Source organism: Chiloscyllium plagiosum, chromosome 9, assembly GCF_004010195.1.
Source record: "Chiloscyllium plagiosum isolate BGI_BamShark_2017 chromosome 9, ASM401019v2, whole genome shotgun sequence".
NCBI lineage: Eukaryota > Metazoa > Chordata > Chondrichthyes > Orectolobiformes > Hemiscylliidae > Chiloscyllium > Chiloscyllium plagiosum.
In genome coordinates, this window is record NC_057718.1 from 66,559,016 (window position 1) to 66,574,915 (window position 15,900).

Here is a 15,900-nt window from a genome sequence, read left to right on the forward strand (position 1 = left end):
CCTGCTAGTGGAAACATCCACTCGACTTCTATCTAATCTATTCCCTTCATAATTTTTTATGTTTCTATAAGACCCCCTCATTCTTTTAAATTCCATTGAATATAATTGTAGTCTACTCAGTCTCTCCTCGTAAGCCAACCTCCTTAATTCTGGAATTAACCTTGTGAACGACCTCTGCACCTCCTCTAGTGCCAGTATATCTTTTCTCGAATAAGGAGACCAAAACTGTACACAGTACTCCAGGTGTGGCCTCCCAGCATTCTATACAGCTGCAAGATAACTTCCCTGCTTTTAAATTCAATCCCTTTGCCAATGAAAGACAAAATTCCATTTGCCGCCTTAATTTCCTGTTTAACCTACTGACCAACCTTCTTTGATTCATGCACAAGGATACCCAAGTCCCTCTGCATGGCAGCATGCTGCAAGTTTTTACAATTCAAATTGTTACGACATGGTGGTGGATCCTTCTGCTAATTAAACCAACACACAGGAAAACTCACCTGGCCTCATCATCTGTTAAAGTATGAGTGACGAAGAACTCCCCAAATTCCACTATTTAAAGAAAAATATCATTTTTTTCTTTAACTCTAAAAGTGAACATTAAACAAAAACTATTTACAACTCTAAGCTTCCTTTTTCTTAAAGGTTTGTTATCTACCTCCAACTCTATTACAGTATACTGATCCAGTAAAAGCCCCTTTTAAAATTATATCAACTTAATTTTTCAAATCAGACAGCGGCTGTCATCATTGGCATCTGTTTTCCTCTGGCTGTAGATCTCCCTGAGTCATCTTTGGTTTTTTGCTGCAAAAGGTTTTGTATGAAAAAGGTACCTTTTGATAGTGTTTTGAATGGCAGTCTCTCTTGCCGCCCTGCTCTCGCTCTCGCTCTCTCTCTCTCTCTCTCTCTCTCTCTCTCTCTCTCTCTCTCTTTCCCCCCCCCCCCCCCCCCTCTCCCCTTCTCCCTCCCTCTCTAGATGGTAGGTTGTTGCTGTCTTTCTGGATAACACTCAAAATACTGACTTATTTATACCCCAAACATCAGATCATCTCATTGGTTCGATGTTGTCAAAATAATAAAATTCAGCTTTGATTGGGTTTTAGTACGCTGGGGCATAATTTAATCTGGTTAAGTTTGAACTGTTGTGAGCACAGCAGCCAAATGTTAAATATTTTCAATTGTCCACTACACTTTGAGACTGTAAACACTGTCTTACAATAGCTTTCACTCTCTCTTAAAGGTATAGTACACGCCTTTCACTTCATTACAAAATAATAATCCTTTTTACTGTTGTTCCTACCAAAATGGATGACTTTACAGTTAATAATATTGTACTCCATCTGCAAGACCTTTGCCCACTCACTTAAACTATCTATTGTCCCTCTGCAAAGTTTCACAGTCCTCTGCAAACTTTGCTGTACCACTCACCTTATTGTCATCCGCAAACTTTGACATAATGTACGTGGTCCCCAACTCTAAATCATCTATGTAAATTGTGAATAATTGCAGTCCCAATGCTGATTCCTGAGGTACACTACTAGTGCCAACCAGAAAAATGCTCATTTATCCCCACTCTTTGCTTCCTGTTCTCTATCCATGCTAATACATTACCCGTAATGCCATGCATTTTTATCTTTTGCAGCAGTTTTTTGTGCAGCACCTTTTAGAAATCTAGATATACCACGTCTACTGTGTCCCTGTTGTCTACTATGCTCCTGATATCGTCTTAGAATTCCAGTAGGTTAGTTAAGTGTGACCTGCCTTTCATGAACCCATGCTGCTTCTGCCCAACAGGACAGTTTCTGTCTCAATGCCTTGCTATTTCTTCCTTGATAATAGATTCAAGCATTTTCCGCCTACAGAAGTTCAGGTAACTGGTCTATAATTCCTCATCTTTCATCTACCTCCTTTTTTTAAGCAGTGGCATCACATTTATTGTTTCCTAATCTGCTGGAACTGCCGCAGAGTCTAGCGAATTTTGGAAAATTACCGCAAGTGCATTTGTTATTTCTCTTGCCGTCTCTTTTAGCATCCTGGGATGCGTTCCATTAGGGCCAGGAAACTTATCTACCTTTAGGTCCATTAGCTTGCCCAACACCACTTCTTCCGTGATAACAAATGTTTCCAAGTCCTCATCTATCTTACGTTTTGCTATTCTTATGCACACTAGGTGTCTGTTATAAATTGTTGGGGTAATGTACTGGAAATCAAACCCCATTATTCTAGAGTCATCACAACAGTTAAAGATTTTAAAAGTGCACAAGTTTATCTTACTTTCAGGCCGATGTTGATAGAAAGCATGGACCAGGTTTCTTTACCTAAAAAAAAAATCTATTTATTACAAGTAATTCGACTCCAGTTCTAGTTCAATCCCTGTTATAAATTGTTGGTTTATAATAATTATTAATTAAAACTCTAATCTCCAAATAAAGTCCCCGTTATGCACGCACACAAGCACACGCATACACACACACACTAAAATAGGTTATGGACAGAGGGGGCAAAAATGGGACAGATAGTTCAGTAGTCTTTGTTCTAACATACCTTTATTCATATATCCTTTTTTTGTTGGTTAATGCGTTGCTTCAATGATCTTTCTATGGATTGATGAGTCATTATTGGTTCTCTTATTAAAAAGTCACTCACTCATTACTTAAAAGTCACAGCTTATAAAAACTATTGCAGCAAATATAAAGTTTTTCAAGTCTTAGTGAGTTTTGACAGCAGAATACGATGGCCCACTCTGGAACTGGGGAGTACTCTCTCTAATTTATTCTCAGCTCCAAACTGTTCAGTTACCTGAGAACCAATCTCCAGTTGTTATTTGCCAAAAAAGTTTCCATTTTTAACTGGTCACTAGTCCACAGACCAATAAACTATTTGTTACCAGGAAAAGCTGCATTTATATATCGCTTAGCTTCAAATTGTCTGCAATTGAAGCTCCAATTTCTGCTTGTTCAAGCATTGGTTATGAATCTTGCCGTGGGTGTAAGGTTACTTGCTTTTGAAACTTATACCCTTTCAAACACTGGTTTCAAAACAACTGTCTCGTTTCAGTTTCCAGTTTTGTTTTGTTATGATATAGGATAAGACCTCCTGCTTAACTTAAACAAGCAACACAGAAAAGATTTATCCCATGCAATAATCTGTGAAAATTCGAGAGGCTACGAACTAATTAAAGTAAAAGTAACAACTTTATTTCTTAAAGTATAACAGAGAATAATTAACTAACAACTATTTACAACTCCTTCCTCTAACCTATCTTTTACTTTCCCTTCATTAATACTAGTCCAATAAAACACACCAATTAAGATTTGCTGAAAAAATTTGAATTTCAAAACCAGTCAGATTTCAAATCCTCTCTTCTTCTTAGGGATTTCTGCTTTACAGGTTACTGATCAATTAAAGGTACCTTTCAAAGAGTTATTTTTCAGGCAGTCTCTACATGCAGATGACATGGCAGTTCTCTTCCCAACTATTCAATTTTCTCTAGTCTTATATCCCCAAAGCACCTGATTGTGTCATTGGCTTTTAAGGTTGTCAGTATACTAAATTCAAACTTGATTGGAGTTTATTTTTTGGAGTATAATTTTAAACTGATTGTCCTAATTTTTAAATCTGTTTAGTCATTTCCAGGCAACTCAGCTAATCTAGCTTTCGACCAAGTGTTACATTGTTACCTTATTGAGAACACTTGGTGTTGTCAGGTAGTTCTGCTAGATTTTAACTTTCTGAAAGGCACAGTGCATCCATGTCTTCATAACAGTTTTTAGAAAAGACAAAAATGAAGAGAAACAGTTTCTATAATAACCAAAAATAACTTTTAATGAAACTATGTGCAAATCAGACTGATTTGATATCACCGACTCTTGCTGCACCCGTTGGTGAAGCATTCATATATTCAGTAGTTGGATTTGTGTTTCCTGTACCCAAAGTGTGTAGACAGATGACAGGAATGAATTTCTGCACTGCATAGAATACCAGACATCCTCTGTTTCCATGTTTTTGCAGATGGAGTCATTGTTTGGAAGTTTGCCAGAAATGCTCCAGTTTCAGAAGATGTTTCTGCAGACACTTGATGATGGTGTTGCCTTATCACCTGATTTTAGCAAGCTGGACACTCCATCTCAATTTAAAGTAAGTGAGCAATTGGAGTGCAGAATCAGGGATTCAGTAAGTGGGCTATAACGGTCTAATAGAATTACAGTGACTACTATTAATATTCATTTAAAAACTCAGGATAGTTGTTCTGTGTATTATAATTTAAGATTAATTCAGATCCAATATCTGCAGTATTCTTAAGGTCGAAGCTAACATATCTGATCTGAGCTGAATTAAAATATCTGATCTGCATCTAAATTGTTTCAAAGTTCTTTGCTGTTTACAGAAGTATTTACATCAACTGAGCACAAATTGTGATAAAAATTATGTGCAAGGTTTGGTCTAAAGTAGCTCAGTTGTACTCTGAATTGATGTTCCAGCCAGCCAAATATAGAGCCAGACCGTTTTCCAGCTGGCCACACATTGCTTATACCTATGGACTGATTTGAAGGGAGTTGACATATTTCAGTAAATAAAAAGATAGATTTTAGTGCAGTTAATTTCAGGGGTTTGCACAGTCCCAGGTACAGCGTTCAATCTGGAAAAGGTCTGTTCCTTTAAATGATCTGGTTGGAGCTGTCAAATCAGAATGCAACAGAACCTCTTAGTTATTCCATAGAATAACTTGAATTCATATACAAGTGCTTTTGGCATCTTAAAGTGCTTTAGTGGAGTGTTACCAAATAAAATCTGACACACAACCAGACAAAGAGGTAAGACCATAAGAAATAAGAACAGGAATGTATGTTCAACACCTCAAGCCTGCTTTGTCATTCAATATGATCATGGCTGATCCAAAAATCCTCACATCCAGTTTTCAGCCCTGTTCCCATAACCCTTGATTTCCCTACTGATCAAGAGTCTATCTGTCTCAATCTTCAATATACACAAGGACTCTGCCATAACAGCTGTCTGTGGTAAGGAGTTCCAAAAACACACTTCCCTCTAAGAGAAGAAACTCCCCCTCCTCCTCAGTCTTAAATTTGCACCCTTAAAGTCAGAGTCTATGCCTTTTGGTCCTAGACTCTCCCATCAGGGGAAACATCCTCTCAGCATTTACCCTATCAAGCCTCTTAAGAATCCTGTATGTTTTAATGAAATCACCTCCTGTTCTTCTAAACTCCAATGATCAGTCTCAACCTTTTTAACCTTTGCTCATAAGACAATCCCTCCATACTGGGAATCATCCTAGTGAACCTTCTCTGTGCTGCCTCCAATGAAACAGTTTCTCCTCGTAAATGAGGTAACCAAAACTACTCACAGTGCTCTGATATTTTGAGTAGTTTACAAGTTGGATGCTAAATACATAACGTATGCAATACTGTTAGATTGACATTTTTTCCCAAGCAGTGTGATAATTTTCATACCTTAGGTTTCCTGTGGTTTATGCTTAATTTCCACAAGACTTGTTGGAATTTTTTATATTTTATAGTTCATACATTTTGATTTCGTTGATGTTTAGAACCTGAGTAAGTTTTGTGCTATTCAGTGGGACTGCTTTACATCTGGTTACTAAATGATATGTGCATTTTGTTATTGGGTACAGGTTGGACTACGTAATATGAAATTAAGTAGCCAACTAGAAAAGGAAAATCCATTCCAAGCCGGTCAGACTGAAATGTTTAGAATTGATCACAGATGTAGGGCATTAGCACCTTGAATTTATACATCAGATTCCTATCCAGTGGTCACTGCTAAAAGGTTCTCCCCGACTTTATATCATACGAGATTGGGATGAAAACTTTGCTTCGCCGCATTACCACAGACCATTAGTTCATCAACCAAAGCCACAGGAAATAAATGGTTTACAAAGTAATGTAGCAATTAAAGTGAAGTTAACACAGTCTCTCTGCTTTTTCTTTTAATATGTACGTAAGTTTTTTGACTCATCATCAAGCCAGTAAGCATTTGTTAATGCACAAACGTTATAACCAAACATTTTCCTTGATCTCTTCTGAATACTCCACAAAGGTGGTTTAAAGTGGGGGGTCACTGGATAGTAATCAGGATTAATATTCACGTAAAATAGTCTGTCAACATTTCCTGTCTAGGTGCATCGTAAACTGGAGCCACTTAAAGTCCCAGTGAATCATGAAGTCAGTGGACCACAACAGTCAGCACCTTCCGGAGAGCTTGATGATGCAATTTCCCATCACCCATTCTTGGGGTCTCTCCCAGTTTTGTTGCTGTTGTGAATGGTGCATTTGTATCTAAACTGGTGCTGACCAAATATACACAGAAAACAAGTGTTCAGCCCATTGATTAAAGCTGCTTTATTCTTTATCGCCCATTAGGACTGCAATTTAAACTTTTGCACCTCACAACCCCTCTGATGTATTTGAATGTCGTGCTTTACAGAATTATCACTACAGATATAGCTTCAGGGCTTTAGCTCACCAAGTGTCAAGGCTGTGTTCACTTTGTATTGCAATCATTTGATGTGTATGTTTCAGAAGCTCTTGTTTTCCCTGGGAGGTTCGTTCCTCTATTATGCTGACCACTTCAAACTCTACAGTGGCTTTTGTGCAAACCACAGAAAGGCCCAGAAAGTTTTGGAAAGAGGTAAGCTAGCATAAAGGATAAATATTATGAAATCTCCATTAAATATCGAATTTTTTGAGGGCACAGCAAGAATGTATTGTCTTACGCACTCCTGTTGGATTACCACTCCACACCCTTTCTTACATTGGGACCTAACTCCACATTTCTTCCTTGCTCTCCTGAAAGTGGTTACTCTGCTCCTTAGTTTAAGTGATTGTGCTTCCAACAGTGTTCACTCCAACAGAACATCACTCTCTTATCACCCCAACAGTAATCAACAATGATCAACACTGAGTGATTAGAATTCCTCACCCTCCTCTAGCTGTGATCAAATCCCCTCTTATGCCCCCTGATAGTGATCTCCTCTCATACCTCCTAACAATTCTGATTCTTCTGACTGCCTAAATATAAGCCAGGCATTTGAGAAGGTGCACCAGGAGAGTGGACACTGGGCAGTGTGAGCCCTGATTATGGTCTAGGACTGCAGGGCATTTGAAAAGGGTTTCAGCACGGTCTTTGGTTCAAGGAATAGAAGAAGGGTGAGTGCAAAACAGTCTTTGGGGATGTGACAGGTGTGAGTGAATGTGAGAACTGTTCATGATCTGAGAAGTAGGTGGGTTGGGTACAAGTGGTTTTGAGCACTGTCTGTGGTTCAGGAAAGGTGCCAGTAATAAAGATGTTGGAGGGAGGTGGTTGTTGTTCAGCACTGTTGTGTGGGGCTAAGTGGTACTTTGGGTATTGGAGCTTTAATATTGCAGCTGAATTACCTAGAGGTACGCTACACAGCAGGCTTCAGAGCTACCAAAAAAAACAAAGTAAATCCATGTAAAAGAGCAGGGCAAGTATAGACAAAATCGCAAATGGCTGTGTGGTTCTGGCCATTTGTGGAGCAATTGTGGAAAGAGTGAAACCAGCAACTGGTTTCATGTAAACCTATTTATGTAAACAGGTTTATGGTACTTAACTCATGTAAACATATTTATGGTACTTACATCAGGACTTCCTCAGGGTCCAGAAGAGTTTCAGAAATACAAATCGAATCCGAGGCCTCATCCTGTATTGGAAAATCTAGGCCATTAAATGAATGGTGCAGAATCTCTGTAGTGCTGTATTTTGGTCAGAAGTAGTAATTGATGTGTACAGCACTGGAATGGGTTTCTGCCTCAGTTGCTGACTGAAATCCCACTGTTGTTTCAAGAATGCAAGAAAACTGATTTGGTGTTCCATTTTTCTCAAAGCGAATTAAGTTTAGAAGCAGTGAGGAGGAAAACCATAAAAACTCCATTCATCAATAATTGCCAATGATGTGCCACATTTATCAGTTAATTACCAACACTGAACGCCTATCTTAAGGCAACTTTTCTTTCATTGATGCATTGCTTCTATTTTTTTTTCTGATTTACATTTTTGCTCAAATTAAATGCAGAGTTTAATTTTCAATTTCATCAACATTTTGAAGATTTGTGGTTATAGCCCCATCTGCCTGTAGTACTAATGTGTTGTACCAGTACTTTGTGAATTGAAATTGAGGCATTTCTCTTTTGGACTTGAGATTTATTTTGATAATTGCACTAGTATTTTAGAGACTACATGTGAGAATGTGGGATGACTTTTTGCTATCCTACAGGATAGCATGTCGAAAATTATATTTGAAGATCCTGCACTTGTACAAGCCACTAGAACCTATTTTTCCATGGTCATGTACTGCAATGAAGTCTCATGAATTTGATTACCATCACACCACCTCCCATAAAATCCTGTAGCAACATCTTTGAGTTCCCAATTTAGGTTGTATTAAAATAATTCCACAGAAACTGGTATCCACCATCAAATCGCCCTTTATTTACACTTGAACAATCCTGGACTTTAGTACTGCCTCATTCAGAATTAGGTACCAGAGTGTAATCATCTCACCACCTATATGTCAGCCAGAGCTGCTAATTGGACCAGATTAACAGCCCCAAATAGGGAACTCACATTTTGAGGTCCAGCTGGCTGACCTCATTACAATCACTACAGCATGACTCCAGGGAGAATGACCTGTTGATATTAAACTCCTCCATGGGACAGTAGAAGTATTTTGGAGCCAGTGTCAAGGCATTTCCAAGCTGAAAGTTGTTTGAAATCGAAAAGCAATTGAATTATATTGATCACTCCGGTGAGTGCAGTTGGTTCACAAATTGGGATTGGTAGAAATGCTAGCAAACAAATTAGATTGGATAGTGCCCATATTTTTGGTGCCACAGGTAATATTTTGGTTCTAGATTTTGGCTGTTGTTTTCAGATATTTAAAGGTTTGTACTTAAAGTTGAAGAAGTTTGAAAGGAGTGTTGTGGTGCAGAGTGCAGTCTCTCACTTTCTCCAAGTCATGCATACTGTAGTTTCTATGCCTTAGGCCTGTGGTGTGACAGGAGAATGAACAGAGGCAACACACAGGAATATTAAATACTAGATGTGGGAGGAAGAGGACCTTTTAAGCAGTAAACCAAATCTCTCCAGAAATTTAAGAGCGTAAGTTTTCTATCTCAACCTCAGCAAAGATCATGCTTGTATGCTAAGTATGAACGATATCTCTATTCCACTGAGGAGATTATTTTCTTCACCCTCCCCACCAACCTATCACAATTACCTTTTACCTCCCACCTGAATCCACCTATCACCATCCCACCTATCTTTCCCACTTAGCCCCACCCCACCCCCCATTTATCTCCTTCCCCCTCCACATTCTTGATGAAGGCCTTATGCCCAAGACATCGACTCTCCTGCTCCTCGGATGCTGCCTGACCAGCTGTGCTTTTCTAGCGCCATACGTTTTGACTCTTACTAATGTCCTGTACAACCTCAATATGATATCCCAATTCCTATACTCAAGGGTCTGTGCAATGAAGGCAAGCGTGCTAAATGGCTTCTTAACCACCTTTCCTTCCCCAGCATCTCCATTTCAATTTCTGGGGATAGGCCGACCACTGATATCCACTACAAACACACCAACTACCAGTTTCTCTGTCTCTGTTATGTCTGGTCTGACAATATCACTTTCCACAGGGTAGGGCCTCCAGAAATGTCCACCTTTTTCCTCAACTGAGGATTCCCCACCACTGAAGTTGATAGGTCAGCCATGTTTGATCCATTTCCCACACTTTGGCTCTCACCCCTTTTCCCTTCCCACAACAGTGATAGCGTTGCTCAATCCTCACTCCCCACCTCACCAGATCCACAAAGGAACGTAAGCCACTAATTCCGCCACCTCCAGCAAGATGTCACCATCAGACATGTATTCTCTTTCCCTCCCTTTCAGCCTTCCTCAGGGGACTGGTCTCTCCAGGACACTGATCAATGCCTCCCTAAGGCAGCTTCCCATGCAATCACAGAAGATACAGCACTTTTCACTCACTATCCAAGTCTCCATACACACCTTCCAGGTGAAGCTGCAAGCTACCTGCATTTCATTCAATTTAGTCTACTGCATTTATTGCTTACACGTGGTCCCCTATACATTGGGTGACGAAATGCAGCCTGGGCAACTGCTTTGCAGATCGCCAATGTTCTATTCGCAGAAATTATGCCGAGCTTTCAGTTGTCTGCCTGTTCAACACAGCACCTTGCTGCCTGGCCGGCATTTCTGTATCAGGCTGCCTTCAGTCATCCACTAAGACCCGATGCAAGGTGGATGAAAAACATCTCATTTTATGCTTGCGGATCCTAAAGCTTTCAGCTCAATATTGCATTCAGTAATTTTAGAGACTGAACACTACCACCTCTGACCTTTGACCCACCCTCAAACCCCCAGGCTCTGTCATGGCATGGGCTGCTTTCAGCAGAGTCAACCCACTTCCACTTACTTATGGTCCATGTTACCAGCTGCTTTTCTTCTCTTGCTTACTGTTAACCATCTGTTTACCTGATTTTTTTTTCTCTCTCTGGGCTCCATCTCTACCCACCCACTCTCTCCTCCTCTCCCCAGCACCACCACCATGCCCCACCTTGTGCGGGCTGCTATCAGTTCTGAAGAAAGGTCACTGGTCTAGAAACATTAGCTCTACTTTCTCTCTGCAGATGCTGCCAGGCTCCTGAGTTTCTCCTCTAATTTTTATTTTTGTACTTTAATAACAAAAACTGTTTATTCATATGGTCCCTGCCATTATATTGAAAACTCTACTCAAACATTACTCATTAAAGGAACAACTTACAACCTGACACACAAGAATCCCACCAGCAAGCAAGTATGGAAAATACCAATCAAAAATCACGATTCAGAAAGTAGCTAATAATTAACAAAAAGCATGTTTGAAAACCGCTTTCTACGTTTAGTAACCTGAATACAGTAAGTGCTTAAAAATAGTCAACACAATCATTGTTCCTTTCCATAGAGTTACTGTTCATGTGCTTGAAATCACTTCAGCAGTGATACCCCTCAAAGCCTTAGCCATATGGTTGAAGTCACAGTCATGCATTTAAAAAAAAAACTGTTTTCTCTAATCTCGTTCTTTTCAGTGTGTTTTATGATATTCCAATTGTACATCATAGAAACAGACCTTTCGGTCCAACTTGACCGTGCCGACCAAATTTCCCAAACTAAAAGTAGTTCCACTTGCCTACGTTTGGCCTATATCCTTCTAAACTTTTCTTATTTGTTTACTTATCTAGATGTCTTTTAAGCATGTAACTACACCTGTATCTACTGCTTCCTGTAGGTGTGTATATGAATAGGAAGAGTTTAGAGGGATCTGGGTCAAATGCTGGCAAATAAGACTAGATTTATATAGAATAACTGGTCGGTATGGACGGGTTGGACCAAAGGATCTGTTTCTGTGCTGTACATCTCTATGGCTCTGTTAGTTCATTCCACATACAAACTGCCCTCTGTGTAGAAAAGGTTGCCACTTAGTTCCCTTTTAAATCTTCCTCCTCTCATCTTAAATTTTGTCCTAATTAAGTGTTTTTTATCCTAGCTAAAACTTACAAAGCCTTCAAAGAATTCTTGGATGCCCGGAATCCAACAAAACAGCATTCTTTTACCCTGGAGTCTTATCTGATCAAGCCTGTTCAACGTGTTCTGAAATATCCGCTCCTGCTGAAAGAGCTCGTGTCTCTAACTGATCCAGAGAGTGAGGAGCATTATCATCTAACAGGTCAGTACTAAATGACAAGCCAAAGATCAAGACATGACTAGTCTTAAAATCCCATTGAATTTCTTTTTACCCAAAAGCATTATCTCCAGAAGTGGTAGGGGTTGAGGAGTGTTTAGTTAGCTGTATTTGGTGTCCAGTGCCAGCCTGGTCCCAGCTGTTGGGTAATGAATTGAATGGAAAGCAATTTCAGAATCTTATAGCAGGAAAATATGGGGGAAAAATTTTGAGCACCATCTTCACAGTTATCCCTCGGATTAGACATCTAATCTTTATTAATTTCTAAAGCTCCCTGAGTCTAGCACCTTTTAATAATTCTTAATCTAAAATTATTCAGTACAGTTTACAGGAAAAGCTTTGATCAGGTTCTCATTTGGAAACTTGCATGCACACACATATTGTCATACAACAGGGAAACACACCATTTAGTTCAACTTGTCCATGCCAACCAGGTTTCCTTAACTCCCATTTGTCTACATTTGGCACATATCCCTTACATGTCCTATAAAAGTAGTTGGCAAAACAAAAGCCATTACTGTCATTCCGGATAGAAATCTAGAAGAGATGAACATTTCTTTTGGTTTGAGTTTGGTATATGTAAATCCTCCCGTCTCAGTTCAACCCCCCCCCCCTCTGAAGGCAGGCTGCGTATGCATCCTGCCCTGTTTTAAACCCCAATCTTTGTCTAGTTACCTTATCAAATTACTTTTACCAACTTTGTACATTATTTTTATGTATGAATAGATGTTTTTCAAAGGTTTTCAGATGCTATCATCTTTTATCTTCTATTTGCTCACTCATGGGATGTGGGCTCTGGGTCTAGAAGCACTAGACGAGGTAAGGATGACAGATTTCCTTCCCTAAAGGATAGTAGTGAATCACATGGCTTCTTACAACTGACATTGGTCATCTTTGAGCATGGGTTTTATTCCAGGGTTGTCTTTTTCTTTACTGAATTCAAGTTTCGCCATCAGCCATTGAACATGTTAGGATATTAGCCTGGAGTTTTGGATTACAAGTCCAGTGACATTGCCATTTCATCACTCGCTCTCATGAGGAATGCAATATTACTGATTGTTGCTTGAACATGTTTTAGCCAGTAGCACAAGGTTTTCACTAGTAGCTCTCCTAACCTATCACTCTTCAGTTTTACCCTAGTAAGTGGCTTGGACAGTGGGAGTTGGGATCTGAGGAAGAATGCAAGTTTTAAGGGAGAAAGGAATACTCCAATGGTAAGACCATTAGATGTAGGGGCTGAAGTAGGCCATTGAGTCAGCTCCACCATTCAATGAGATCAAAGCTGACCCGTTGATCGTCAACTTCACTTTCCCTTTCCCCATTCCCTTGATTCCCTTATTCATTAAAAATTTAATACTTTAATGACCCAACCTCAACAGACCGCTGTGATAAAGAATTCCACAGATAACAAAATTTGTTAGCTGAAGTCTTTGGAAAGTAATGATATGGAGGTGCCGGTGTTGGACTGGGATGGATGATGTTAGAAATCACACAACACCAGGTTATAGTCCAACAGGTTTATTTGGAAGCACTAGCTTTCGGAGCGCTGTTTCTTCATCAGGTGGCTGTGGAATATAAGATCATAAGACACAGAATTTATAGCAATAGATTACAGTGTCATACAGTGATATATTGAACAGTCTTGTTAAGTCTTTCATCTTTTAGACTGGTGTGCTGGTTTTGGTTCTTTAATATGTAAATCCCAGAATTTCTCTTCAGTCACATTCTCAAGATAACTTAAGGTTTTAAAACAAAAGGTGACACCTCAGCTCAGATAATGCCTTAAAGGTGTGAGGTTAGAGCCTGCATCCCAATCATAAGTCAGACTGGTTCTATTTCCAAAGTGGAATTTACAAAATGTTACACGGATTGACTGCCTGCAGGTTCTGCATATTTGAGCAAAATAGAATGTATCTGCAAATATAATTCTGAAAATACAAATTTACCTATAAACTTATGCATGCGTGATTAGCAAGGTTTTCCCTTGGAGTTTCTATACATAATGATCCAACTCAGGTGAATGAAGTGAGATTCTTGTCACTGCTAATCTTTTGTTAGTCTCATTCTATATTTTCTACACCAGTAGAAAATGTCACCCTGGTGCAGTGGAAGATGTTTTACTGAGACCATAACTGTATATTAAAGATAGGACAGACAGTGAAAGTTTTACTAACCAGCAGTAGTTGCTCACTTCTAGTTGCTGAAGTCAGACAAAATACCTTTTCTTGAAATTTTACATCTTTCACTCTGATCAACAAAAGCGAAGCCAAAGAAGGTAGCCATCTGTAAATATTTTGCTGACGTACATGCAGATTATTGAGGATTTAAGGATGAAAACCAGCAATTGTAATTTTTTTGCTGAATGACTTTGTTTTATTTTTCCATTCCAGAAGCTCTAAAGGCAATGGAGAAAGTGGCCAGTCATATTAATGAGATGCAAAAAATCTATGACGACTATGGCACAGTATTTGACCAGTTGGTTGCAGAACAGCCGGGAACTAAAAAAGAGGTAATACTGTTAGCATCAGCTACTTATTTCTTCCTCTTTTTGCCCCCCTTATGCTTCACACAGGTTACCATTTCGTGCCTCTGCATAGTGGACAGTCCTTGCAATTAAGCTGAGACCGTGAGTGTCGGCATACTGTAAAGACCGGGTAAAAGCAATGACTGCAGATGCTGGAAACCAGATTCTGGATTAGAGTGGTGCTGGAAACCACTGCTGTGCTCTTCCAGCACCACTCTAATCCAGATACTGTAAAGACATCACAGTCAAATCCAGTGTGGTCCTCAATCATACAATTCCATTTGGGTTTGTAAGTTAGCAATCCGATGTAAGAATCTTGACTGAATTTTCATTTCCTTAACAAAGCTTAAGAAACTGAAATCAATTCTCAGGTGTAACTGAGCCAAATAACTTCAGCATGAAATGGATATCAGACTTCCGGGTCTTGGTGGATGGTTTGTATCCTGAAAATCAAACCTGGATGAATTATTTTAGGCAATAACATGCAAGCAGACCCTTTAGAAATTGATTCATTAACATTCTTGGATATTACTATTTTCTGTCCAAGTATTAATGGATGGTAGTTAGAACCATTATTTTTAGAGTCTAAGGCATTCAAACCCCAGTCGAGTATGCCAGGGCTTTGGAAGTGTTCTTGTATCCCATGTGTGCATTCTGCTCTAGAATAATTCCACAAACTACTGACTGAAAATTAATACAAGCTAATGTTGTAATTCTGACATTGTCAATTTCATCAGAACATGTTCATTACGTAACACTCAAGATTAGTCCACTCATCTTTTGTTTAAGAGCCAGACCTCAAGGGAGATTCAGCTATATGTTCCCCTTACCCATGGAGAGTATGTTATCTGAATTCTGTTACATTCCTTTTTGCACTGACATCAAGTTTGGAAGGACAGGCAGATGATCAATAATTTAATACAGACTGTTCCATGTGCACATAGATGTACTCTAGTGTATTCTGTTTCATCACACTATTATCAACAAGAAAATTTGCACAAATTTAATTCACTCCTGATCTGATTTTGCCTTTAGAATCACAGAAACCCTAGAGTGTGGAATCAGGTCATTTTGCCCATCAAATCCACACTGACCCTCTGAAGGATATCCAGACCCAGCCCATTCCTATAACCCCACATTTCCCAAGGCTAATCCATCTAGCCTGCACATCCCTGGACACTTAGGAATTCAGCAAGATCAAATTCACCTTCCACTGAGCCAATGTTGTTGTCCTTGTCTTTGGCAGTCTTTTAGGGATTTGCTTTTGTTCTGGAGCTTAAATATTCAACTTGCTGTTTTAGGTCACAGAGCTTTCAATGGGTGAGCTATTATTATACTCTTCAGTTACCTGGTTAAATCCATTCCCATCCCTGAGTCGAATGAGGAAAGATCCTGAACTGACAGTCTTTGGTAAGTACTGAATGTGGGGTTGATTAAGGGTTTTCCTTGATTTAATTAAGCTTTACCAGATTGAGTGAGTAATATGCATAAACTCTCATTTATGGTTGAGAAAAAAGCAAATTCCCATTGGAGCAGCAAACTGAGTCCATGTGTATGTTTCTCAGTCCTCTGACCTGAGGATGCAAA

General features: G+C 39.3%; 1 protein-coding gene across 9 annotated transcripts in view; it reads left to right on the top strand.

The window, feature by feature from the left end:
* LOC122552912 (rho guanine nucleotide exchange factor TIAM2) overlaps positions 1–15,900 on the top strand; it is a 370,627-nt gene that overhangs the window by 336,484 nt on the left and 18,243 nt on the right. For all 9 annotated transcript variants that reach the window (XM_043696131.1, XM_043696135.1, XM_043696133.1 and 6 more), the window contains 5 exons: positions 4,012–4,137; positions 6,555–6,663; positions 11,595–11,774; positions 14,180–14,298; positions 15,615–15,723. In XM_043696131.1, coding sequence (XP_043552066.1) covers positions 4,012–4,137; positions 6,555–6,663; positions 11,595–11,774; positions 14,180–14,298; positions 15,615–15,723 — 643 coding nt within the window. The remainder of the gene's footprint in view (positions 1–4,011; positions 4,138–6,554; positions 6,664–11,594; positions 11,775–14,179; positions 14,299–15,614; positions 15,724–15,900) is intronic.